The sequence below is a fragment of the Podarcis bocagei genome, assembly GCF_964188305.1.
Source record: "Podarcis bocagei genome assembly, chromosome: Z".
Taxonomy (NCBI): Eukaryota; Metazoa; Chordata; class Lepidosauria; order Squamata; family Lacertidae; genus Podarcis; species Podarcis bocagei.
In genome coordinates this window covers 7591887-7617357 of record NC_138140.1, presented here as the reverse complement: position 1 = coordinate 7617357, position 25471 = coordinate 7591887, and the positions used below count along the sequence as shown (strand labels likewise).

Sequence of the window (25471 nt, the reverse complement as noted above, 5' to 3'; positions counted from 1 at the left end):
TCAAACAGAAATTCACTGTAAGAAACCAATTTCAGTTTTTGCTCAAGTGAACTGGAGGTCTGTGCTTACAATTTTATTTAGACAGAGCTTAGGAATTCCACAAGTCTTTGCTTCTGGCATTTGCTGGGCCTCTGTGGGGAAGAAAATTTCTTCTTCCTTGATTTCTAGATGACCTAAGGAGTTTATTGTCCAGGCTTATGGGGCTCTGGGAAGCTTCTAAGGAGCATACAGCTTATTCGTTAAGGGGAGCTACCACTTCGGCTGCCTTTGGAACTTCTGGGGAGGAAAATGGACTGCTGACATTCCAGTCAGCAAAGATAATTATACGGTGGTTGAGGACAACCATGGTAATGTCTAAGTTACCAAATAAGGGAGTTCAGAAATAAGCCTCACAAGCTCAGAAGAAGACATTCATCATGCCAGAGATAGAAAGTTTTTTGGAGTAGAGCAGGCATGTCCAACAGGTAGATCATGATCTACTGGTAGATCATGGGGTGCTCCTGGTAGATCCTGGTTGATCTCCAGCCCCTCAGCAATTTCCTTATAGAAAAGCAGAAAAGAAAAAAAAGCCCAAATCTCCACAACTTTGGCTTCCTAAAATCACTGCCAGTTTTTTATGACAATGAGTAGATCACTGTCAGTTTTTTTTTTACATTGTGAGTAGATCGCAGTCTATTGGGAGATGGACGTCCCTGGAATAGAGGATCTTCTCTAGCAAGGAATATTCACTGCACATAATAGTCCTTAAATCAGGGCACCAAGTAGACAACACCTTCTTTTAACTATTGCTAAGGCTGGAAGCAAATATGAAATGGATTTTCTGTCTGCCAGTTAATTAGCAACTGGAAAACTAACGGACTGCTGGGGGACGAAAAAGCACTAGTATGCTACTACAGTCGTACCTCGGATTACATATGCTTCAGGTTACATACGCTTCAGGTTACAGACTCTGCTAACCCAGAAATATTACCTCGGGTTAAGAACTCTGCTTCAGGATGAGAACAGAAATCGTGCCGCCGCTGCGTGGCAGCAGCGGGAGGCCCCATTAGCTAAAGTGGGGCTTTAGGTTAAGAACAGTTTCAGGTTAAGAATGGACCTCCGGAACGAATTAAATACGTGTCAGGGAACTGACATCGGAGCTAGAGGTGGAGGGAAGGCTCTCAAATGATGCTGGAGAAGGGCCCAGCAGGGAGAGAGGCAGCTCCGCAGTTGGGGAAGCAAATCAGCGCAACACCAGGGATATAGAGGGGCTGATGGGGGAATCGGCGAGAGGGCTCCAGGACTCTTCACCGGACACCAGCAGGGAGAGCACGGGTCCTCCGCTACCCACGCCCACCCTGCGCAGAAGACTTCCGCGCAGAGAGAGTAGGAGGAGACTGGGTGTCAAACAACTTTTATGTTGGAAAAGATTTAAGAAACGCCCACTGATGGATTCTGCTAGCGACTGAGGCAGCCACGAAGTGAAGGGCTGCCCAGACTGAAAGGTTTAGCAAGGCAACAAAGCCTGGAGAGGCGGCAACTTACGCACAAGCAACCCATACACATTACAATACGAAACCAGAGGTGCCACTGTACAGCAGGAAGAATGCTACTCACCCCAAAATGGAAAGAAGCAAAAGTCCCAGAAAAGGAAGAATGGATACAAAAACTTATGAAATATGCAGAAATGGCAAAACTTACCAGAAGAATAAGAAATCAACATAACAAACTTTTTATAAAAGAATGGAAATGGTTTATTGAATATTTGCAGATAAATTGCAAACAGATAAAAACATTGGCAGGATTCCTGTAATAACCTGCAGTTTCATAAGAGTTTATATTTAAAGTAGATAATTAAATGAACAAATTAAATGAATTTGGATATGCAGAAGATATTAAAAAATAAATTTAAGGAACCGCAGAAAGAGGGGGAAGGAAGCCAAACATTTAAATTTTAAAATGCTTGCAAAATTAATGAAATGTATAAATTTAAAAATTATAAATAAAAATCTAGAAGAAACAAAAGAGAAGAAAAAGGATGAGTTCTGGGTCTAGCAAGGTGCCCCTTTGTAGTCCACTAGGAGAAGCGGAGAAGGGGCAGGGGGACATTGATGCTTCATATTCCAAAACTTTTTTTGCAAACCGGAACACTGATTTCCATGTTTGAAGTGTTCGTAATCCAAAAAGTTCATAAAGTAGGCTGTTCATAGACAGATGTACCACTGTATTCAAATAATATATTGCCTACTTTTTCTCACTGATCTGGTGTCCTCTATTAATCCTGCCATTTAATTGTTTTTGAAAAATGCTTCCCTTCCCCCGGCCACGAACTAAATGCCTATTTTATGATGGCACATTTCACCTACAATTGTTAGAATTTCTTCTGGGGTTTTAAAAAAGTCATTATTTCCCCCCAGCAGTCCTTGTACCCCTTTACTGCAGACCAACTCTGGGATTAACTTCCACCACTTCCCCTGCCACCTTTCCCAAGGAAGCTTCATTTGCAAAGGAGGAGCAGACCTCACCTTGAGCATTGCCTCTAATGGATATTCTAACTTTTATGCTTTAAGCCAGGGCAAGAGGCAGCAACAGCAGTTCCCACCTCTCCCTTGCACACTCACTGCTGCCTCTGTTCCCCTCAGTAGGGAGTCACCTGCCACCTCCACATCTCTCTTCCTCCACTGGGAAGTGGCAGGAATCATTCTATGTGCTGTGCCTTCCAATGGTTGTTTGGAGTGTTCTAAGGTCTACAAGTGCTGCTCTTGAGTCTTCCCCTCTTGCTTATGTGGATATTGTGGGGATAAGTTACAAAAGCAGGAACTGTACGGTTTGAGTATTTCCTACAACTTCCTCTCGGCTGGCCATCTCTAGAGTGCAATTCTCTTTCTCCAACATCGTCTCCATAGAAGATAGTAACAAACTCCAAAGGAAAATTCAGGTGACTATGTTTAAACATGTGTACGGAGCATTTGTGAAGATGAATAGTCAACCAGGAAGGTTTTCTCACCCCTGGGCTGCTCTTCCACCTTCCATGATGACATCATCTGATTCTGATTCTGGTATTCTCCTAGCCCCTTCCTCACATTCTGCAGGGTTACCGTAGAGACAGCAAGAAACAACTTTGCATCATCGCTATTCCATTGCCCACTTCTTACCGAATGTCGTTCAGTAAGCAGTGCAAGGCGTACTCTCAGATTAGATAATTGTGGTTTTTGTGTCAGCATTCCTATCAACATGGCAGGTAGAAAATTGTGCCATCTAGATGTTCACCTGTTCTGCTTCATTGTCCCATGAAGCAGACAGAGAAGCCAGCTGGGAAGTTAAGGATTTATAGCTGGGGAATGGATGAAATCTTTGGACAACTTAAGAGATGGTAGCATACATGCAAGTGGATGCTGTGATAGACAGCAAGAGAGAAGGGAGAAAGGCAGATTCCTTTAAAAAGCCACCCCAATTAGTCAAGGTCCCAGTACCCCCCATGGGGCTTAGATAGGCCATGATTAAGGCCCATTCAATGGCCTTCATTGGGACATAGTCTTGAATATATATTTCACTAGATGTGCCGATGAAGTCTGAGGCTCCTTCAAAATCACATATATATGTTTGGTACTACTGTCCATCTACATTGCATTTTGTAGAACAATGTACATTGCACTTGTCCAAAGCAGCTTACGAACCAAGAGTTTCCAAGGAGCAACAACACAAAACATCAGTTTGGGAGGAAAAGCAGTAGATAAATAAGTCCATAAAAATGTCCATAAATGTTCCACATTGATCCAGAACCAAAAGCAGTTTGGTTAGATTCTGCTCTCATGTGAGAGCCTGAAATAGCAATTGTTCCTTAGATGAATGATGATCTTTGTTGCTGTTGTAACCCCTATCTCACCGAATTATAGAAACAGGTGAGCTTAACAGGTGTAAGGTTTAGCCGGTGCCTAAATCTTTGACCGGGGTGGGCCTCTACCATCACGGAAACTTAGGCCCCTTTCCACTGGAATAGAGGAACCCCGCTGTCCAGATTGGGAGCCCTGTCCCTATGCCATCAGCTGCATCAGCTGCAAACAAGGAAATGCTTCTGGTCCTCCAGCAGGTAGAACCCCAAACCCCCCTGGGACCTACTCGTACAGGAGTGGTTGCAAACAGAAATGAACAAAATCCAAGCCTCTTTGCAGAGGATATAATTTTATGCACCTCTGACCCTATCAAAGCAGGCAAAGTACTATGTACAGAGTTGGAACAGTTCTCCAGGGTCTCAGGATTGCAGGATACTTTTAAGAAAGTGAAGGTCATGCTTTTTCATACACCACCCCATTCATATGCAACAGACGTTTACAGCAATGTTGAAGACTCCAATAGCTAGGAAAAGTTTTAGATATCTGGGGGTGCAAATTTACCCAAAATTTGAACAAAAGTTGTATCGGTTTAATTATAGTACGGTTTGGAAAGCTCTAAATATGGATATAATACATTGGAATAAATGAAGACTCTCCATTATGGACACATTAGTTGCATTGAACAGGGCCGTCTTTACCCAAGGGTGCAAGAGGTGTGGTGCACCCATGCAACAAATTCGGGCGGGGGTGTGTGCACCAAATGTATACCTACTGTATACTGGTCCCTCTCGATCAACGGCAGTGAAAAGCAGTGGAGCGAAAGTCCCCACCTGCCTCCTCTGTTACTGGAACGTAGGGGCAGGCGGAGGTGAAGGGTAAGCACTTCTCCTGACACAAGCCCCCCATACTGCCATTCAGAAGCAGAGGTTCTCCTAATAATTGGATCTTAATTGGCATAAAGCAAGGCACATGCCAGAGGAGATGTGATTACCAGAACTGTGGACTATCCAGCTACACCAATCTGAGGTTTGAGATTGAGAAAAGATTTTATTCTGTTTTGGAGGTGGCTGGTAGAAAGGGAAGCCCTATTGTTTATATTACGGTAGTTTCTACATTTATGATTTGGCAACCCTCTCCAATTGCAAGTTTTAAGGATATACAAGTGAGGATTGATTGCTGGATGATGTAATATTGAGATTTGAAAGAGAGAGTTGAAGCTGCGTGTGGTTTAAAGGGAATGAAGGAGGAGGAGCTCTATTGTTTAAATGGATCACGTTGAGAAACTAGAGCTGACCCCCCCCCCCCGAACAATGGAAAAAGAAAAGAGACTAAAAGGAGTTGAGACATAACCTAAGAGGAAGAATACTGGCCAAAACTAAAATGCAACTGTAAAGATGAAAGGATTCTAGTGGCTGTGGATGAAAAGGGGCACAGGGGCTCCTAGGATGCTGATGAATCAAAAGGAAAGTGCTGCCAGAGCATCAGCAGATATGTTTGAAACAGCTCCCCCTTCCCAGATTGAAGAGGGAATGGCAAATCTTCTAGATTTCAACCAATCAGAGGGAAGGAGTGGACTGTTGTTTATATGGAACTGCCTGAGCATTATGGGATGGAGCTAAAGTGAGCAAGTAGGAGCTAACCATGAGATCATAGCTCCGCCCTGAATTACACTGGGAAAGAAACAACAGCAGCAAGAGAAGCTCAAGGACGTGGCAGCATACAAGGGCAATGAAACCAACAATTGTACATATTATATTGTCGCACACAGACTGGGGGGGAAAACAATTAGCGTTCTTCACTTGAAGTTCTATGAAAGGTTAAGCAACAGAATAGAAATCATTAAGAATTCAGCTGTTGTCTAAGTGATTAATTTGTTAAATGGAATATAACTAGAAGTTAATAAAAATATGAAACACAGTAATATCAAATCATAATGGACGCATCAAGCACAGCACGCAGGAAACCACTTTAATGAAATGTATTATTAATGTATTAATTTGGAATTAATTGGTATTTGTATACTTGGGTTAAAATTGGAAAATTAATAAAAATAATTGACCAAAAAAAAGCTTAATTACTGATGACTCTAAAAGAATACAACTGATAAGAGCTAAGTCTGTTTTAAATCTTCATTTTATACTGCCACTAAGTCTGCGTCTTGTATGGGCTGTATTAGCTGCGAATACTAAACGGAACCTTATCTGTGTGAGAAAGGAATGCGCACAAGTTCCTGGAAGCAGAGACTGCCAAGGGGGAGATTAATGGAAACCAACATGGGAAAGACAACACTGAATGCCTCATTAATCATTGGTATCATGCAATAACTACTAGATGAACAGCTGACAGAATTAAGAGCTGAGATGTGTAGAACGTTAAAAGAGATTGGATCAAAGATACATCAGACTAGAGAATGCACAGGACCTGTGTAAAAAGATGTGGCTAACAAGCAGACAAAATGGGTAACAGCGGACAATGAATTGGAGTGGATATCCATACAGCTATCTGGAGCATTAAACAGACAAAGGATGCTGCTGTAATGCCAGAAGAGATGAATGGATTTTTGAACAGGGACAACCAGAGATGGCAGAGATGGAGCTGAGAAAGAAAGGGCCTTGTGTACAAACTGAAGTGAAAACAGGGGGAAAAAATGCCTCTAAGCTCTTGATAACTGGTCTAGAAAAAGAATGGAAACAGTGGAAGGATATTTCCTTTTCCCTTTAGATCAGGAAAACACATGGCCAACAGGAAATGGGCTTGGAATATATGGAACTATGAATTAATGAAGATACAAAACACAAATAAGAATGGACTATTACATTTTTAAGATTTGTCAAAACTTTTGGGGAGAAATTCATCACATTGGACCAGAGAACGACTATTTTGGACATTTAGTGATAATAATCATTGAAAAGCTACTTTTGGAGTTTTTGAGTGGAAAGGGCAGAATTTGAGATGTCTGGAATGGAAGATAGAGAAAACAAGACCTAGCAGATTGAGAAACATCTGGACAATACAGATAGATGATATCCTGGAGTGAATACTTTGAATATTTTGGATAATTGTCATAATTAGCAGACAGAGAATTGGAAGCCTTTTTTCTTTTTCTTTCTTTTCTTTTTCTTTCTCTTCTTATCTTTCTATGATCTCTAATACTTGTTTTCTTTCTGTTCTACCTATATTTATGCTTTGCTTTTTGAAGCTCCCGAATTTGGATTAATGAAGAAGACATCGGAAGTTGATAGATGGAAAACAAGGGGACATGTGAGGGGCAGAGTAGAAAGGATCCCCCAGGGTGGGAGGCTGGAGGGAAGATGGGGAAGCTCCCAGGTGGGAGCTGGGAGGGTTCACTCTTCTGTGTGTGGAAAACAGTGGTACCTCGAGTTCCAGATGCTTCAGGTTACAGACTCCACTAACCCAGAAATAGTACCTCGGGTTAAGAACTTTGCTTCAGGATGAGAACAGAAATCATGCTCTGGCGGCACGGTGGCAGTGAGAGGCCCCATTAGCTAAAGTGGTGCTTCAGGTTAAGAACAGTTTCAGGTTAAGAACGGACCTCCAGAACGAATTATGTTCTTAACCCAAGGTACCACTGATAAGGGCTAAGATATAATTGTAGAGGGCCTTGCTTTCACTTTCACTTTTTTTCTCTCTTTTCTTTCTTTTCTTATTCTTTCTTTTTTCTTTTCTCTACGTCAATTAGGCTTTTATTGTATTTTTTGTTGAAAACTTTTAACATAAATTGATTAAAACAAACAAACCAAGGGGCTACTGGTGTGGTGGTTGCCCAACTCAGAATTGTGGTGTGTGTGTGTGTGTTATAAGTATCCATTCCGACTTGCGTAACATCCCGTTTAGAACCCCAGACAAATGCAAGAGGGGTACATAACTGTAATCAACTACAGGGAGCAACAGTAGTGGGGATCCTGGTTTGCAGGATCTCATAAGTTCTGACGCTATGGCTGAAGAACGCTCTGCTCCCGTAATGAACAACAAGGGAAAGAAATGGTTCTGGTCTCTGAGAAAAGCCTGCCCCAACCAGCCTCTCATGCCCTGGCGGGACAAGAAAAAATGAGATTGGCTGAAAACAGGAGAGTGAGGAGAAAAGCAGCCAAAGAAGTGACTGTCCCACTTGTTTGTCACCAGGGTGGCCCAAGAAATGTTGGTACCTGAGGAGAACCAGAAAATGCCCACCCCAGGGATGAGTGAAGAGCCACACTTAGGATAAAGCAGTGGTAGGGTGGGGAGAGAAATCTATATTGGGAGGAAGGGTGGGAAGAAGAAGAAGAGGAGGAGGAGGAGGAGGAGGAGGAGGAGGAGTTTGGATTTAATATCCCGCTTTATCACTACCCTAAGGAGTCTCAAAGCGGCTAACATTCTCCTTTCCCTTCCTCCTCCACAACAAACACTCTGTGAGGTGAGTGGGGCTGAGAGACTTCAGAGAAGTGTGACTAGCCCAAGGTCACCCAGCAGCTGCATGTGGAGGAGCGGAGAAGCGAACCCGGTTCACCAGATTACGAGTCCACCGCTCTTAACCACTACACCACACTGGCTCCCACTGGAAGACACCAGCAGCATCTCCTATTTGCCAAGAGGTGACATGGGGGGCTGCTGAGGAGACACCGGATCCAACCTCCAAGGAGTGTGCTGCAATTGTTGCTGCCACTGCAGCAGTGGTGGCAGTGCCAGGCAATGCATTCCTTGGAAGCCAGATCTGCTGCCTCTGTGGATCCTGTCATCTGAGGCGGTTGCCTCACCTTGCCTCATGTGTGAGCCCACTCTGCCTCTTACTGAAGCTCCAAATGTACAGCTTGAAAACTCCCCCCCCCCCGAGCCCGAACTCCATTCAGCTCAGTCACATAACCTACAATGCCATGGAAGTTGCAAAGGCAAAAAAAAGTACATCAGACTCTATTTAAAAGGTTTGTTTTTCCTCTGCCAGGCTCAGGTCAGTTCAGCTGGAAGCAGAACTGCCCCTGAACTGAGTTTGAAATGGGGGTAAATAGCCCCAGCACAATCTACCCAGGCATGAATTATGCTGGCTTCCTTAAATTCGGATTGCTCCATAAGAACTGGTGGGAGGGAGGGAGGAGGAGGGTGGCTGCAGCCATGGCTAATGGGTGAGAAACAACAGTCTCCACATAGCAGCTTCACCAAGCCAAACATGGTCCCCACCCTCCATGTGGAAAACCACATGCCAGAATGGAATATTAAAGTGGATTTTCCAGGTAAGATCCATAAGTAGCAAACAAGGAGTCCTGCAATTTCCTGCTCATGGATCTTTCACGAAGAAAAGTTGGAGGGGGCGGGGAGAGAAGGAGGAGGAGAGGGGAAAAGAAAAGAAAAAGGGAAAGAAATATGTGGGGATTTTCCATCCCCACATAAAGTTTTGTGCATGCATTTCTCCACAGGAACTGTTCCAAAAGTGCTCTGGAAAAGGAAAACATGATGTCAGGAGAGGCCCTACGACTACACTGATCACTGTCCTTAATGTTTACCCATTGTCTGCTGGCAAACCCCTGCTCCTCTTCCCACAAAATAAGGGCACTCCCCCCCCTTTTTTTTTTTGCCTGGGGTGTAACTCAAGTGTGCTTTTGCCTTCCATCCTGCAGCACAAAAACCTGCCACACCATCTGCTACACCCGACTTGTCCCTTCTGGACTCCGTTCCACACACCCCAAGCATGCTGCTTCCACTCCCCACCTCCTGCAGTCCCCCTACTCAGGACAGGGCTGGGGTGTTTTCTGCAGGGACTAATCAGTCAGTGTCTGGTTGGTTTATTCTAGGAGCTGGCTTCTGTCTCAAGGGCTGGGAACAGTTCTCTTCAAGCTGTGCTGCCAGGGAGAGAAGCATCACCCTCCACAGACCCCCTCCTAATTAATGCAGCAGATTAATTCCAGAGGGTGAGAGGAGGGGATTGGGGGAACCACAGGTGCCCCAGGCCAGTTTTCTGGAGTAGGAAGCCAAGGGGGGGTGACCAGTGCTTTTATTTGGGAGGGGTGTACGCAAGGGTACACAGTACCGGCACCATTTGTACTAGAAGAAAGGCACTGGTTAAAAGTGTGGCACCCACTGTAACAACTTCATGGTGAGTACTTGCACCTTTCTTTCTAGAAGAAAAGCACTGCTGGTGAGCCTCTGGCCGGGAGCTGAATGCAGTCCCCAGGCCTCTCGGACTTGACCTCAGAATTCTTCCCAAGCCACCACCAGTTGCACTTCACACCCTAGGTGCTTCTTGCATGGCTAGATGTGTGCCCTTGAACTCTGATAATGCCTCTTGCTTGCCTGGATGGAGGACAGGGTTGCCTGTGCAGAAACTAGTCTATTGTACAAAGGGAAGGATTACACTTGTTGCTACACCCGCCTTTGTCTCTAGTTCCACGTGCCACTGGCATGTGGACCTCAGAAGGCTGCCCAGAAGGGAATGTGGCTCTTGGGCTGGAAAAATGTTCCTCACCTCTGTGCAAAGGGAACATAAGTGCCTCTGCACACTTCCTTCAGATGTTCCATTGCAGCAGCTGGGTAGTGTTCCAGCCCAGTTGCAGGGAAGCAAGTCTCCAGTTTTTGCAGGAAAGCAAGTCTCCAGCGGAGCTTTTAAGCAGGATTTGCACTGCCAGCACAACCATCTTTCCTTCCAGATGTCATAAAAGTTAGTTCAGATGAAGTGGTTGTCCTAAGGAGATGTGGAATGTATGCTCAAGGTACCTTGCTAGGAGAAAGTGGGACTGGAAGTTGTGTCTGGGCTGCAAGATCATTACTACTACTACTACTACTACTACTACTACTACTACTATTACGTTTCTCAGTACATTTCCGAGCACAATATACCTGAAGGAGCGTCTCCACCCCCATCGTTCTGCCCGGACACTGAGATCCAGCGCCGAGGGCCTTCTGGCGGTTGCCTCATTGCGAGAAGCAAAGCTACAGGGAACCAGGCAGAGGGCCTTCTCAGTAGTGGCGCCCGCCCTGTGGAACGCCCTCCCAACAGATGTCAAAGTGATAAATAACTACCTGACATTCAGAAGACATCTTAAGGCAGCTGGGCTCTCTGGGAGGGTGCCTTGAGTTGTTGCTTCCTTCTCACAGCGCCCTCAGCTGGGGGGCGGCTGAGAAGGACACAACAGACAAGCGCCCTGGCCCGAGAGCCAGCTGCAGAGTGCCGTGACAAGGACACAACAGCTCATAGCAGCCTCTCTGTAAGCAGCGCCGCTCACAAAAGCAGCACTGGGTTCGCAGGGGAGCCATGGGGCAAGTCTGTTGCGTCCTTCTCAACTGCCCTCCCCCCAGCTGGAGGGTGCTGAGAAGGATGCAATAGCCCATGATGGGGCAGGGTGCTGTGATGCGCCCCCTAAAAACTGCACCTGGGGTGACAGCCCCCTCAGCCCCCCACTACACCACTGCCATGGGGTAAAGGACAGTGGATCAGCTTGGCTGAATGGTGGCCATACCTTCACTACCTGTGATTACTTCCAGACCTTCAGTTTGCCCATCCCACCCACAGCTGTTGCAAGCTGGTGTGTTCCAAGCACCTTAATCAAGTGCAGGCTACAGTGCTAATAAGTGACTTTAAACAGGGCTATCATTTTTGGATGGAGAAACAACAGCCTGGTTCGTGGGAGAGAGAGGCGAGATGAAGAACGGTGGGGGAGAGGAAATAAATCTACATATAATTAACATGTAAGCTCTTTCAGTGTTTTGAAGTAAGGAAGAAGAGGAGCCAAGTAGCTAAGCTCACCAAGGAAAGTTCACCTGCACCTGTTAGACTTACACTGACCTCCAGTGGCCAGTTGGGCACATTCCATTGGCCTCTGCTTGACGGCAATTTTACTGTACAGCAGGGATGTTGTGAGAGAGAAGCAGTCTATATGGCTGCTGGTGGGGATTTGAATGATGCAAAGAATTGCTGTTAGTTTTAGGCTTCCAAATGTCTGGCATAGCTAGAAAAGGCCACTGCCAAAAGGGAAATCAAAACTTCCTTACTCAAGGAGCCTGACTTTCAAAGGTTTACAAAGATATGGCGAAGGATCAAAGCTCAGTGGTAGGTCGTGTGCTTCAGTCACAGAAAAGTGCCCCTTGGTACCTTCAGTTAAACAGACTGCAGACGATGCAGAAGGCCCCAGAGAGCTGTTGAGGGCCAGAGGAGATGCTGTTGGGTTAGAAGGGCCCAATCTAACTTGTTATGAAGCAGCTTCCTAAAGTCTCTATGGTGCTAAGAGCCAGCTCAGAGAAGAAATAAGTGCTTCCATGCCACAATGCAGCACTGAGAGCAAGTGAGGACCAAAGAGAGCAAATAAAGTTAAAATGGCCATCTATCTATCAGTTAAGAAGAGAGTCAAACACTCCCTCTTCAACTCTAACTAAAAAGAGAATTGAAGGAGAAGGAGCTTGGCTCTGATTTAAGCACACAACAGAGATACCATCTCTGAGGGGAGGAACATGAGCACCTTCTCTTTTACTATAGAAGATTTTGAGATGCCATTCTACACAAAATTCCTGGTGTTTGCTGCTCAGGTATCATTTTTTAAAAAATGTTGACATGAATCTCCTTTCTCTGCTCACCATCAATCTTTTTGCCTGTTTGTCATCCAGCCTCACAACCAGGAGCAGCCAGAATGGTAGAGCAGGGCTGCAGAGACACCCTCCTGACACTGGCATAACTGCCACTGCCAGGGTATGACTGGATGGCGGTGAAGTCAGGACGGTGTGAGCACACCACTGGAATCAATGCAGTACTTCTTCTAGTATGCCCACATGGCCCACCAGCTGCTGTTCTCCTTTGCCTTCAAGTGTCTTCTTCCTCCACCTTTCAGCCCTGGTTCTGCTAAGTTCTTACCATAGAAATTTGCAGTCAATTCTCAACTCTTTCTTCCTCTAAATTCACAGCACCTACAGCACAAGCTTCAGAGAGACTCTTGGACAAAGTCAAGCAGCTACTAGGCCAAGCAGACTGAATGAGGTAGGTTGAGGCACACCAGACCTCCAGGCAAAACTTTATGCCCTGAAATTATTCCAATGCTGCCAGCTCCACCAAAATCTCAATAGAACTAAAATACATGTTGATCTACTGATTGTCTGAAAATCCTTTGGGTGAGACAAGTCTATTATCTTTGGCCTTACATCATTCTTTTTTTAAACATTCCACAACAAAGCAGCAAAAAATACTACATAAGTTGTTCCTTCAGTCAAGTGGAGCCAAAGTACAGCCAAAGTCAGATTGGCTGTTGTGTTCAGTGTGCTCTACAATCACTAGGATGTTCGGGCTCAGTTTTCTCTGCCAGGCGCATTGTCTGCAGAAACACGTTGGTAACCAACAAGGTTTTTCAGAGGGCTTCTCAGTGGAGGAGGCCTATTACTGGTCTGATGAATCTTAAAGGCGTGACTAGGAGATGCTGGAGTTTAGTGAGCAAAGTTGAAATGGATTAATAAAATAGTAGCTCTCTGGGCTGGCTCACTAATAGGATCTCCTCTGCCTCTCATACTCAGCTGAAGTTTTCTCTCTCTCGCTATCTTTTTCATTTGTTTGTGTGAAGAAAAAAATGAAAGCAGTGAGTTTAGCACTCTTCTAAGAAAGCAAAAAATAAATTGATGATGTTTTTATTGATGAAATAATCTGCGCTGAGTATGTTGAAAGTGTGTGTTCCATGGCTTTGATGGACAAAGTCAAATTCATTGCAGGGTTACCATAACAGAACACTGCTACGAACTGTGCCAGCATACTTTCTGCCAAGCCCCGCGGTGCTGGCACTGAGAGGATCACAGGTATAAGCAATGTGTTCTAAAGGAAAAGCAGGGCTCAGGTATCTTTACATCCATTATAATATGCCACCAGTGGCTGAGAGGGACACCAGACCATGTGTTTTGCACTGGCTGAAGAGAAAGGGAACTCGGTGAGCAAGACAGGCCTAAGGAACGGAAACAATAGCACTTCAAGTGTATTTACAAAGACGTGATGAAAGGTGAATTATAGGAGTTTCTGTCCCCCAACAGGAAGGTGTTTTAATATAGTTTGAGCAGCTGGTGTGTGAAAATTGAATGTTCTACCCTTTATCATATGCCGGCCAAGGGCAGACTGAGGCTGGTGGGGCAGTGCCCCATTTGCCCTAATTGGCCAACTTCCCCAGTTTCATCTCTTGCTCCACTCACCTCCCGGGTCTCATTGTTCTGGATCAGCGTGTACAGAGGGACCACATGGTTGATTTCAAGGAGCACAGGTGTAGGACTCAGCTGCTCTTTGCCTGGGCGTCGACATAAGTGGCAAGTAGAGGGGCAGCGACCCTTTTCTTCACAGCGGATCTCCACACCCGATATCAGCTGGTCATCTGACAGCATCTGGGCGGACAACAGGCCCGAGAGGTAGGTGATGAATGGCATGGACTTCAGTTCCTTCTTGTTACCTAGTTCAGTTGTTTCTGGTTTTGGAACAGAGCAGGGAGAGGTGGGATGGAGGGTGGGGGGAACAAAAGTAAAACACTAAAGTTCAGTCCCAAGTAAATTATTTTAGAGTAGATATATAAAAAAAGTGGTACCTGCAACAAAATAGTGCATTGTGGAGTGCTCCCGTTCAGAATTTTAGCCACCCATGCCTCTTTTCAGCATTCATCCTATTCATTCATCCCCCCCCCCCACTCCAGGTTTCTGGGCTTAACCCCCCACCCCATACAAATGCCACACAGAATTATGTGGCCACAGAATATGCTGTTCTCACTGGGCTGCTGTTGAGGATCTATCCTCTAAATATATATTTCTAATACTGCAAATTTCAGAGTTGTCCCAGATAGGCTGATACAGAGCTGTCATAACTTACCCTCTAAGTTCACAATTAAGTCTTCAACTGTGTACCCAACAAGCACATGTCCCATCCAGCACAGAGGGTGGAAACAGCTCATTGATGAAGTGAGTGTTCTAAATGGTTTGTACGGTTGCAAATAATAGTTGTATGAGGATGTAGTTTGAACATTCATTAATCAAAAGTAAAATATGGTTGATCTGTGTGTATGTGTGGAGGGGATGATCTTCCCAGCTCTCAACACCTTTTAAGCTGTTTTGAAATTAAATTGCCAACTATCTGCATTTGAGCCACCACGGCAAGTCCTGAATTAGAGAGCTGGGGAACAATAGACAGGGATTAAGTGTTGGCCAATGAAGGGAATTACAAGGGCACCAGCCACATTAGCCAAAGAATCCTCTTCACCATTAATGGGTTGTACCAACTTAGGTGGGCACCTCCTGTTTCCCAGAAAAGGTTCTGAGCAAGTAGCCTGGAATGTTCTGTACTGAAACCAATGCTATGGCTTTGGGACCCGCCCCCCCCCCGAAAACTGAATGAGGGAGAAAGATCTGTTGGGGTGCTCCTGCCCTGAGACCTATCTTACACTCAGCCTATGTATATGTGTGTGTGTAAATAAAACCATATTTATCACAAAGAAACCAGTCTCCAGCAACCTTCATTCCAAGTAACCACAGGGCATGTGATGGCACCCCAATATCTCAGACTGCTTGGAGATTAGACACACACACACACACACACACACCATCCTTGCCTAAATCTTGAACTTTTCAGGGAGCGCATGCTGTGCTTTAAAAACTGGTTTATGTAATTTTCTGCTGCCCTCCAGTGGAGTTATAGAGTTGTAACTTCTGGTGAAGGGAAGTGGGTTGTATATGGTGAGGGGAGAGGAAGACAGACAAAAATAATTTCCTTCTCAGAGATCTCAAGGTGGCATTGTTTGCAGTCTCAAGAAAAGCAATTGTGTCCGAAAGCAGAAGCCCTCTGCAGAGATCCAGGGTCCAAAACAGGCTAAACTTATGCAACTCCCTTATTTAATGAGGAAACAGCATCCAGCTCAAATATTTGGTGAGCCCTTATTGCAGTGGCAAAAGGCATCTTATAGCAAGGCAAAAAGAGCGCTTCTGTTATTGCATTTCTATTCTCAAGACAATTGAGGTAGATAATTTGAGGAGGTGGGTGCTGTGAAAGGACACTAGCTGCATTTAGCCGAGACAAGCAATCTTATTTTCTGGGTTCAGCTTAAGGCGAAATGAGTGCTATGTCTACATGGCAGCTCTGACTGGCTGGAAATCAGTGACAAAATCATCTCACCTCCACTTTCTTATATGAAGCAATTTTTTTTGCAAAAAAAAAAGGTTTAAACAACAACAAGGGGGTCAAAAGGAGATTTAAGTGAATAAATGTATACATGATGCTAAAAACCAGACAAAACATAGATACCTGAAGCATAAGGAAAAATGCTGCACTTGGAAGATTAAGGCAATGCATCCATCAAATGAATATGTAACAAACAGTGGCATAGAAGTAAAGGGTTGTGCCCAACTAAGTTCCACTACTAAGAACAGAACCTATTAACATAAATGGACCTAAGTCAGACTTGTGCATTAATCTCAATGGGTCTATTCTGGGTAGAACTAACATTTGATACAACACACTGAGATTAATCTATCCAATTACAGGTAGGTAGCCATGTTGGTCTGCCATAGTCAAAATAAAAAAAATTCCTTCCAGTAGCACCTTAAAGACTGTGTATCTGAAGAAGTGTGCATGCACACGAAAGCTCATACCAAGAACTAACTTAGTTGGTCTTTAAGGTGCTACTGGAAGGAATTTTTTTTGTTTAATCTATCCAAGTTAGTCATGTCCATTACTTTCAAAGGGTCCAATGAGTGGGATGAACATTGGACACAGTTCTAAGAGTTTGGTTTATTATTACATTTCTATCCTACTTTTTCTACAAAGAGCTCAAGGTGATGTACATGGTTCTCCACAACCACCACCCCACCCCACATATTACCCTCACAACAACCAAGTGAGGTAACATAGGCTGAGACTCTATGGTTGGTCCAAGGCAGGGGGTCGGTCCACTGCCCCTCCTTGTGGGGGGGGGCAGACTATATTTTGAAAAAGAAGAACGAATTCCTATGCTCCACAAATAACGCAGAGATGCATTTCAAATAAAAGGACACATTCTACTCATGTAAAAACATGCTGATTCCAGGACCGTCCATGGGCCAGATTGAGAAGGCAATTGGGCCAGATTTGGCCCCTGGGCCTTAGTTTACCTACCCATGGTCAAAGGTCATGCAGTGAGCAATATGACTTTGTGGGGATTCAGACCCTGGATTGCAGGGTGTTATTCCCTCTAGAAAACCAAAATTATTTCCCTATGGAAAGGTCACCTTCAGTGCTTTTTTTCTAGGAAAAAAGGTACCAGTACTCATATCCTTACTCAGACCAGCATTGAGTTGAGTATACCAGAGTGGGAAAAGGCTTTTAACTTGCTCTACTAAAGTTCTGCAAAAGTGGGAAGGGAAGGTCACTTTTACAAGGTGCTAGCAGTGTTGGAGTCCCACAAGACTTGCGTTGTGACGTTACTGTCTTGCCTGCTGGTTAGTAATCCCAACACAAGTTTATTAAAGCATGGAGCACAGCCCTGATCAATTTATGATTCCTGCTGGGTGGGCGGGGGCACTTCCTACTGTCTCCTAGTTTCATCACATAGCAGCAGATTTGAAAGCTACCTGTATCCAAATAAGCCAAAGGGGTTTTTTTGGGGGCTCAGCTGGGTGTTTCTCTTCAAAGTCACAATCCAAGGAGCTTTTTTCCAATGCCTTAGGCATACCTCCTAGTCATCTTAATGGGCAGGCGAAAGGATTGTGGCTTATTAAGCCACCCTTTGAAAGCCAGGTTCTTTCTGAATCCCCATGTCTGTGAGGCATGATGGGGCAGAGAGAGGACCAGGACTTCTGCAGGCAGCTCTTTATCTTCTCATAAATGGGAATCTTCTGCTTCCCCCAGGAAAGCAGTGTGGTCTTGTGACTCCTACTCAGGTCCCCCCAAAACAACTTGTGGCTCTTGATGATGTAATTTGCTTTAAAAAGGGAAATATTAATCACACACACACACAGAGCACAGTGATTATCCCATGTCCATTTAAATCAATTATTCTGGATCTATTTTAATGTAAAAGGTAAAGGTAAAGGGGCCCCTGACCATTAGGTCCAGTCGTGACTGACTCTGGGGTTGCGGCGCTCATCCCGCTTTATTGGCCGAGGGAGCCAGCGTACAGCTTCCGGGTCATGTGGCCAGCATGACTAAGCCGCGTCTGGCGCACCAGAGCAGTGCACAGAATTGCCGTTTACCTTCCCGCTGGAGCGGTACCTATTTATCTACTTGCACTTTGACGTGCTTTTGAACTGCTAGGTTGGCAGGAGCAGGGACCGAGCAACGGGAGCTCACCCCATCGCGGGGATTAGAACCACCGACCTTCTGATCGGCAAGTCCTAGGCTCTGTGGTTTAACCCATAGCACCACCCGCGCCCCCCGTTTTAATGTAGGTTCAGGCAAATTCAGGCTGCACAATGATAGTTGATTGGGAGGTCTGTCATCAGCTCCCCCAAAAACTGGACTTTCTGCATTAAAGAAAGTGATGGGGGAAAGCACCAGGGGGGAATGTGCGGTAATCTCTGTGGTACAATGAGTCAGTGTACCTGGCTGTTAACCAGAAGGCTGGTAGTTCGAGCAGGGGGTTGGACTAGATGACCCTCCCTTCCAACTCTATGATGATCTCAGATGGTAGACACAACATCATCTAACCCAGCTGCAAACTAATCAGAATTCTTATCAGGTAGTCAACCTCATCTAATCTGTCTGTAAACAAATCAAGATGAATGCTAGATAAACAGGTCATCAGGCACCACCCAGTGTAACCTCCCATGCCATCTTCCAAAGGGTGGGTGGTAGCACTAAAAAAGGTGGGGAGACCTTTCTTCCATGCCTGTAACAAAGAGGAGTTAATGGTTGCAACCATTAACATAAAGGGGGATAAGCAGAACAAAAACAACCCACAAGTCTGTTGGGTGTTTTAGTCTTCTCTGTTTTAGCTTATTTCACATTGTTTGGTTTTGAAGTGCCTTATTCATTATTATTTTTAAATGTTTTGCCATATCTCTAAATTGTTACCTTTTAAAATTTCTGTCACTGTTTTATTAGACACCTGTATTGACAAGGCGATCATTTAATGTGCCCTACTCAGAAGAAAGTACCTCAAGGGCACTTACTCTGAAGTAATGTTGGAAGTAAGTAGGTACAGGATTTATGTGATTGGTGCATGAGGTACTGCACAGTATAAAAACTTGCAATAAGATTTGGAACTCCCTCCCTGGAGAAGCCAGACTGGCTGCCTCCTTGTCCTTCTGCTGGCAGATGAAGACATCCGGGAATTGATTGCTTTTAATTAAACGGCTAGTGCCATTCTGTTTCAATTGTGATTATTTTATTGGCTTTAATGGATATTACATATGTATATGATTTTAATTCTATCAATGTTCAATTGTTCTTTTATTTTAATGATTGATTTTTCTATATTTTAATGGTTGTTTTCAACCGTACGCTTCTTTGAATCCCATCACAGAAAAAGACGGGGTATAAACAACAACAACAGAACAAAAGCTTTGGGCAAACACACACCCTACATACAAATAACACTTTAAAACACAACTGGGGGGGGGGAAGTTCTGCAAAACAAAATTGATCTAACCCCCCCCCCACCGCCAACCACGGAGTACAGCAAACACTTTTTACTCTCCCAAAGAAAAACAAAGTTGTCGTTGTGTGTGGGTTTTAAAGCCCTAAAGTCGCATTAAAGCTGGATGACTCTCAGTCTCCATTATTGCTGCCATTATTTTTATTTTTATTATTTATTAATATTAAAATTAACAATAAATTATAATTATATTATTATTACAATTATTATTAATAATAATATATTATAATTACATTATAACAATTATTGTTATTAATAATAATGCCTGAAACAATTATCCGCCACGGGTATTCCGCGGATTCGAACCCTACAGTCCCAAAACTCCTTCTGGAGGCGGAGGAAAGAAGACCTCCCTTGAAGACTTCAACTCCCATGAAGCTTCGCAGGAGGCGACGTTGCCGAGCGAATGAGGGTTGTGCCAAGGGGAGGGGGGAGGGAGGAGTGGGAGTGGCAAAGGCCCCTTCGCGCAGGCGCAGAGGATGGTGGGGACAAAGGCTTGATGCAGCTGCAGGAGAGAGAGAGAGAGAAAGCTTGCAGGTAGGGAGGGGCTCTGTTTTGTTTGGGGGGGGGCAAAGGGGTGGCCGCACCGGGGAAAGGGAGGGGGGCAACGGGCAGGAACTGGGCGACCCCAGCACATCTCCTCCCCAACCAGTTATCCCCATGCAACTTCCACCCTTCTCATTTGCGCCCAGAAAAGGCTGCTTCTTCCATGCCGCCGCGCCTCCTTTCCCCTCGCTGCATCCCTAAAGCAGACAGTGCTGCGGCGCTTCGCTTCCTGTGCAAAAAGAGAGCGAGAGATCTGGCCGTTCAAAGAGACGCGAGCATCATTCCCGCTGCAGAGAGGCCTCGCCAAAGTCCAGCTTCCGGCCCACCACAGATGCGGAAATCCGAACAAGGGGCGGGGGCGGGGGGACCCGACTTCAGAAAAAGCAACAAAGGACACGTCATTTTTTTTTTCAAAAACCACACACGCACACCGTACAATACAAAAGCAGGTTGTTATGTTAAAACACTTCAGTTCTCCTAATTTCCAGCTGCTCAGTGGCCCTTAAAACGGGCATCTAGTCCAGCTTGGAGCACACTTTCTATTCCGAAGCAAGTCCCACCGTAGGAAGGATGCGCGAGAGAGGGCCGAAAAGAGAGACAGCAAGCAGCAGCAGCAGCACAACCTAAGTTTTGCAGTTCCTGGAGCCGCAATTCTGCATGCAGATTTGTGCCAGAGTTCCCTTTCAGGTGAAAGGAGCCCACAGTCCTTTCCTGCATAGGGAGCCCCAAATCCTTCCAGAGGTACAAGCAGTGCTTATCTCTCAGGCGCTGAAGGGCATAATCTTCAGCCCCCCTGCGGGTTTGACAAGAGCTCCCTGAAAGAAGCCCCAGTTTCATGGTGAGCTATGGCGTGCACACAAAATTTCATAGAGATCTATGGATTACATGCATAGAAAAATCTCTTTTTCTTTCTCCATGCCCAGCATGTGATCAGTGCTGCACACGACTAAAATTCGTACACCACAAAAGCCTCTAAGCCTCATGGGCCAAATATTATTTTTACCCCTCCAGTTCCCTAACCTAGCGGTCAGGATGTTGGAATTAAGACTGGACAGGCATGACTTTAACTCCCTGGCTTAGTGCCATGTTTTATTTGGACAGCCATTTATTGTCTCTCAGCTTAATCTACCTCACAGGGCCACTGTGAAGATTATAAAGGTCATGGGGAGAATCGAGAGCTGTTTGCAAGAAGGGTGGAAGGGAAAAATGCAATGATGTCATTTTGATAATTATTAATAAAATTCATTAGGGCACACTGTTCACTTTCCTCCCTGCCTTCTCTCAAGTAAACTTCCAAGATAGCCTATAAAAAGTGTCCTGAGTGCAACTGCATTGCAATACATACTTCCCTCTCCATGCCATAAGGTATACAAACCCAAATTTATCTTTGCTTTGATAAGTCACACAATTTAAGATAGAAAGCACTACATAGAAAACACACACATACACATTGCTTTGTGGATTCTTTGAAAACTGACAATCAACTTCCTAATCTACATTAGGGTAGCCTACCAATGTTGTCACCATCTCCTCTTTTTAAATTATTTTTGTTCCTTCACCTGTAGCAGCAGCCAGATAAGCAATTCGTTTTTATACATACAGTATAGCACAATCAGTCTGCTCAGCAGGAGGAGACTGCAATCTCAAAATTGCCACATGTAATGCAACAGGGGCAGGATATTTAATGGCTGAGTTACAGGTCAGTAGAGGTGGGGGACCTGTGGCCTGCAGATGTTGGTAGACTGTACCTCTCATCACCTCTGACCATTGGCCATGCTTGCTGGGGCTGATGGGAATCAGAGTTCAACAACAATTGGAGGGTGGGCACATGTTCCCCACCCCTGTAGTGCAGTACAAGAACTAGGAGATTGTGCCAAAGGCCTGATGAAAAAAAAGCTGGGTTTTGTGGAGAGAATTGAAGGAAATATATAGGATCACAGAGGTGTGTCAGGCAGAAGAGGAGATGCTGTGTTTTGGTTTGGTGGTGGCTTTTTTTTTTAAAGCCTCTGGTCCTTGAGAGAACTCATAGCAGTCTTTTAAATCAGGATGAGGGAATTTGTGGCCCTTCAGATGTAGTTGAACTCCCATCCGTCCCAGCCAGCATGGCCAACTTTTCAGGGATGATGGGAGCTGGAGCTGTCAAAGGTTCACCACCCCTGCTTTAAAAGAACACCCTTTACACATGCAGCAATAAACCTGCTAGCACATTTGCAAATCTAAGCAGAGTTTGGTATTATTATTTATTTTATTATTTTTTCAGTTTATACACTGCCCTATACCTGCAGGTCTCAGAGCGGTTCAGAGGGTAAAATCTGAATATAAAACCACAAAATACATAATAAAAAAACCTCCCAAACCAATACCTCCCTCCAACTCCTTTTAAAAGGGCATAGGATGTCAATCAAATCAACCAAATGCCTGCTTACATAGAAACGTTTTGCCTGGTGCTAAGAGGTGTATAATGAAGGCACCAGGCAAACTTCCCTGGGGAGAGCATTCCATAGACGGGGAGCCACTGCAGTGAAGGCCCGTTCTCGTGTTGCCAGCCTCAGGACCTCTCGAGGAGGCGGCACATGAAGGAGGGCCTTGGAAGATGATCTCAGGGTCCGGGTAGGTTCATACGAGAAGCAGTCCTTGAGGTATTGCAGTCCTGAGCTGTTTAAGGCTTTATATGTCAAAACCAGCACTTTGAATTGGGCCCGGAAACTAATCGGTAGCCAGTGCAGTCGGACCAGAATTGGTGTAATAGGCTCAAACTGCCTTGATCCAGTGAGCAACCTGGCCACTGAATTCTGCAGTAGCAGTTTCCGAACCATCTGCAGAGGCAGCCCTACATGTAATGCATTGAAGTAATCTAACCCAGAGGTTACCAAAGCATAGATGACAGTAGTTAGGCTATCCCTGACCAGATAGGGGCGTAGCTGGGCCACCAGCCAAAGCTGATGGAAGGCACTCCGGGCCACTGAGGCCACCTGAGCCTTGAGCAACAGCAAAGGATCCAGGAGGACCCCCAAGCTACGAACCTGCTCCTTCAGAGGGAGTGTAAACCCATCAAGAGCAGGCAACCTCCCACCCATCTTGTCTAGGGAACCACCCACTAACAATGCCTTAGTCTTATCTGGATTGAGCCTCAGTTTTTGGCTCTCAAAGCAGTTTCTGTGCCAAAACTGGGTTTAAACCCTGATTGAAATGTCCAGGAAATCAGTTTCTCCCAAAAGCACCCAGATCTGGTTTGCAACCACTCCCTCCAGAACCTTGCTCAGGAAATGGAGATTAGCAACTAACTGGCAGGCAGTTAGGTTTTCTGAATTGGTATGGTTTCAGATAAGATCAAGGAATTGTAGGTTGAGATTCATGCCCTGGAAGGGGGGTGGAGCTAGATGACCCTTGGGTTTCTTCCAACACTACAGTTTTGTGATTCTGTGTAGAGCAACATCTTGCTAAAAATGTCCTCCGTTCCCTCCACAACGTTACCTCCTCAATGAGCATAAGAATATTCACCAATAGTTTAAAAACGAAAACCAGAAATAGAATACTTTTTAAACACAGTATCTGTAGCCATCTTCCCTATAGCGATATCCTGGAAAGTGCAGCTCTGTCAAAGGCTTGAAAAAGTATGTCTGTCTCCCTCTCCTCCCTAGGGTGGGCCCTAGTGGCGTCCCTACAGCTGGATCATTATGTACAGTGCTTGAACACCTGAAAGCACAATACAAAGTCTTTATTGGTAGTAGCAGATTATTATTAGTGCACCTAGGACTGCGAATAAGTCCATTTACATCTGGCATAGGCAAACTCGGCCCTCCAGAAGTTTTGGAACTATAGCTCCCATCATCCCTGACTACTGGTTCTGTTAGCTAGGGACGATGGGAGTTGTAATCCCAAAAACATCAGGAGGGCCAAGTTTGCCTAAGCCTGATTTACATGAACAGATGTGGAGAATCACTGCAGTAGAGAGCGTGACTGTGTTAAAGTTATCCCCTTAGTTATAAATTATAAAATGCTTTGGATTGGCCATACATTTGGCACGCCCAGCAAAGCCATACTATACTTGGGTAACCTTGTCAATATACAAAGTGGCACTGGATATGGAAGGAAGACATAAGACCTCACTTTCCAGTCTGCTATATTCCATTCCTCTAATGGGTACTGGATTCCCTATTTCAGAAGAAGTCATCCATGCAGTACATTATAGGGCGGCAGAACCACAATGAGGGCTATTCATTTCAGCTCCTGCGCTGGTGTTTTTGTTTGTTTTTACAGGGCTTAAAGTGTGTATAGTGTGTGTATAAAGTGTGTCACTAAGGTTATTAAGAAAGGAGGGAATAAGCAGATAGTTTGGGATGGAAGACCATTCTAACTGGGTGTCAGCATTTGACGATTATAAATGATTCTGCCTCTCCCAGATCTCCTTATTCCCTCCTTCCTAAATAACTGTGGTGGTGCTTTTCCTCCTTAAGCCAGAAATGTCACCACATCACTTTAACATGGGCCACTATAAACCAACAGTGTGTTATTAGAGGGTTAAAACGAACTTGCTCTTTCAAATCTTTTAATTGCCTTGCTTGCAAGTACAGCAAAGTGGCTAAAGTGGTTTTGAGTGCTACAAGTTTAGACTTCCCTGAGACTTTTCAACTGGCCTTACAAATTAAGTAATATTTCTCCACAGTCAGCCTAAATCCGATCTGCCACAGTTTGAATTCATTGCTCCTTGCACTTCCCTTAATATTGGGGGGGGGGGGTGGACTCGCCTGCTATAAACACTAAGGGTGTGGGGAGAGAGTCTCGTGTCCCTTTGTTATTAACCAAACTGGGATGCTTTGAGCCAGATCTGCTAATGTGCCATACTTCCTTGAATAAACGACAGACGTTTGGAAGGGCTTCCTTCTGATACAGTGATGCCTCGCAAGACGAAAAGAATCCGTTCTGTGATTCTCTTCGTCTAGCGGTTTTTTCGTCTTGTGAAGCAAGCCCATTGAAGGATTAGCGGCTTTTAGCGGCTTATCTGCTGATCGGATCAGCTGATAAGTGGCTTAGCGGCTTATACAAAGGGGGGGACCAGCAGGAACTCGCAAGACATTGTCGTCTTGCGAAGCAAGCCCATAGGAAATTCATTTTGCGAAGCACCTCCAAAATGGAAAACTCTTTCGTCTAGCGAGTTTTCCGTCTTGCGAGGCATTCGTCTTGCGGGGCACCACTGTATTAAGGTGCCATTTCATCCTCACGTTAGCAGACCGCTTTGGCTTGTTTACATATGGCTCCAGCTGTATCCGTGGTTAATTTTGGTTAATTTGCCTTATTTCCACATTCATGGAGTCTTGTTCAATCACTGTATCATGTTCACTCTGGGGCGGAGGCTGAGGGCCCCCAAAAAATTCCAAGGAGGGGGCTGGGCCCCCTCAAAATTCAGTAGCACCTATGCACACATGCTGCAGGGTGTTCTAACTTTAGCTGCACAGCCCTGGCTCCCTCAGTTGTGGGGGCAAGGCAGCGCACCTGGTCACACTTTTGCTAAGCAGTCTTCTAAGCAACTACACTCCTCCTATCTGAGAAACCTCACTT

The 25471-nt window shown here is 45.0% G+C and overlaps 1 protein-coding gene across 7 annotated transcripts in view; it reads right to left on the bottom strand.

Moving 5' to 3' along the window:
- Positions 1 to 25471, bottom strand: part of ASTN2 (astrotactin 2) — a 693046-nt gene that overhangs the window by 139452 nt on the left and 528123 nt on the right. For 6 of the 7 annotated variants that reach the window (XM_081179638.1, XM_081179639.1, XM_081179640.1 and 3 more), the window contains one exon: positions 13953 to 14218. In XM_081179638.1, coding sequence (XP_081035764.1) covers positions 13953 to 14218 — 266 coding nt within the window. Of the gene's footprint in view, positions 1 to 13952; positions 14219 to 19599; positions 19696 to 25471 lie in introns of those variants that run through there. The other variant, XM_081179644.1, reaches the window with a different exon arrangement.